The sequence below is a fragment of the Trypanosoma conorhini genome (genome assembly GCF_003719485.1).
Source record: "Trypanosoma conorhini strain 025E chromosome Unknown Tco_14.4_contig_01581, whole genome shotgun sequence".
Classification (NCBI taxonomy): Eukaryota; Euglenozoa; class Kinetoplastea; order Trypanosomatida; family Trypanosomatidae; genus Trypanosoma; species Trypanosoma conorhini.
Window position 1 is genome coordinate 1 of NW_021705664.1, and position 1,784 is coordinate 1,784.

General features: G+C 55.2%; 1 protein-coding gene across 1 annotated transcript, besides 1 other annotated feature; it reads left to right on the plus strand.

Annotated features, from left to right (window-relative positions):
* The first annotated feature begins 20 nt into the window (after positions 1–20).
* Positions 21–47: a microsatellite.
* Positions 48–536: 489 nt separating this feature from the next.
* Positions 537–1,481, plus strand: Tco025E_10277 (uncharacterized protein; the record flags this gene model as incomplete). The annotated part of the gene is made up of 1 exon (XM_029377056.1): positions 537–1,481. The coding sequence occupies one exon, from the start codon at positions 537–539 to the stop codon at positions 1,479–1,481; it is 945 nt and encodes a 314-aa protein (XP_029222851.1).
* Between the last annotated feature and the right edge of the window lie 303 nt (positions 1,482–1,784).

The window sequence follows — 1,784 nt, forward strand, 5'->3', positions numbered from 1 at the left end:
CCTCTATCTCGTGTGCCTTGGTGTGTGTGTGTGTGTGTGTGTGTCTGCTTGCTTCGTTCTTTTCCACATTCTTTGCCTCTTGTTGTTATTGTTGTTGGGAGGAGGAGGGGGGCAAATGTTTATGTGAATGAGGGTTTCTGTCAACAACATATGATCACCTCACGCGCCCGGCTTAGATTTTGGGGAGAGGGGATGGGAGGGGGAGTTCCCTGTCATGTATAAATTTATTCTTTATAAAGCGTATTTGCCGTCTGTGGCCGCATGGTAGGGCGCGTAGGATTCCTTTTTGGCCGAGACAGGAGTTGGCCTTTGTTTGCCGCCTCACATGTACGCTTTTTAAATATTTTTTTTGAAAACTTTTCTTCCTGGCGCTATTTGTTCATTTCTCTGTTACCGCCAACGCTTTTTCTATTGCCCTTTCTTTCCACGGTCTCCCTCCACCTTATGTTTGCTTGCCTTGCCGGGGTTTGTCATGGTTGCTGGTTGTAGGCTATCCGCTGAGGATGCGGGCTGTTGCCTGGCGACTGCAACGAAGGATGTCGAACGAGAAGGTGTGGAAGGCGGTGCCGCTGCCGCAGCTGTTTCACACCTCCCTGGAGACGGGCGACTGGGTGAAGGCGCTCCACGTGTATCAGCGACACCCGTATCACGCACCCCCCGTCGACACCTTTGATCTCTTGAAGGCCGTCATGCATGCGACGGGTGTGCGGGTGGACGACGTCAAGAGCCGATTTAATGAGAAGATACGGTTGTCTGCTATTCTACAGAAGAAGGCACCGGACGAAGTGGAGTGGAGTGTTTTCTGGGAGGCCTTGAACAAGGGGGACTCCAAAACGATTAGCGCCGCCCTCATGGGCGCCCGCCTCTCAAGCATTACGCAACAGATTGCCACGGCCGAGGCCTGTGCCGTGTTGTTAAAGGCAGCCGGAGAAGACTGGGAGGCGAAGTTGGTGGACAATTTTCCATTTGCGACCGTGACGCGTTGCAATCTCGTGCATGTGGCGTTAGTGCAGCAGCGATGGGACGTTGCGGTGGAGCTGCTTCGCAACGTGCGAGTCAATCGCAGTGACGTCATGACCTTGTGGCCGCTGATTGAAGAGCTCGACTGGGAAAAGGTGCTTCTTCTTATCTCGGCATGCCCAAAAAATTCGGTGCCGTTTGACCTCGCGCTGCGCCACATTCTTCGCGGTGGATGCAGCCTGCAGCACCTCGCGGAGCATTTGGAAAATGCGCGCGTTCTCGGCGACGCAGACGTTGTGGCGCCGTTGCTGGCGCATGCGGTAGAGATCGGCGATTGGGACTTCGTTGCCAGAGGAATGGAGCACCTTGTTGACATTGGACAAATTACGCAGCCGGCGCGCGAGGTGTTTGAGCAAATGGGGAAAATCCACGGCATGAAGCAGCTCTGCGCTCGCTTGGAGGAGCACCGCATCCCCCTCCACCACGTGACAGTTGAAAATTTGGAGAGCCTCCGGTTGTGACGGCTAGAAAAAAAAAAGGACCAAAGGAAGAACGCGCAGGGAGGCCGGGGCGAAGACGACTGTTTGGGTGACGGAGAACCACTTTCCTCACATTCTGGATCTTTTTGCTTTGCCTTTTGTTTCCCCCTTTTCTTTTGGTTCCTGTGTCATCACAGGCGGTGCGTTTCTTTCCCAGTTCGTTCGTGCGGCCGAGGCGAGGCGTGAAGTGGCCGCTGCGCCGCCTTAGCCAATTTCACACTCCCGCTGCGGGGCAACACCGCGCGGGCGGCGCGTTTGCTTGCCAATTTGCCTGCCCGCCCGCCC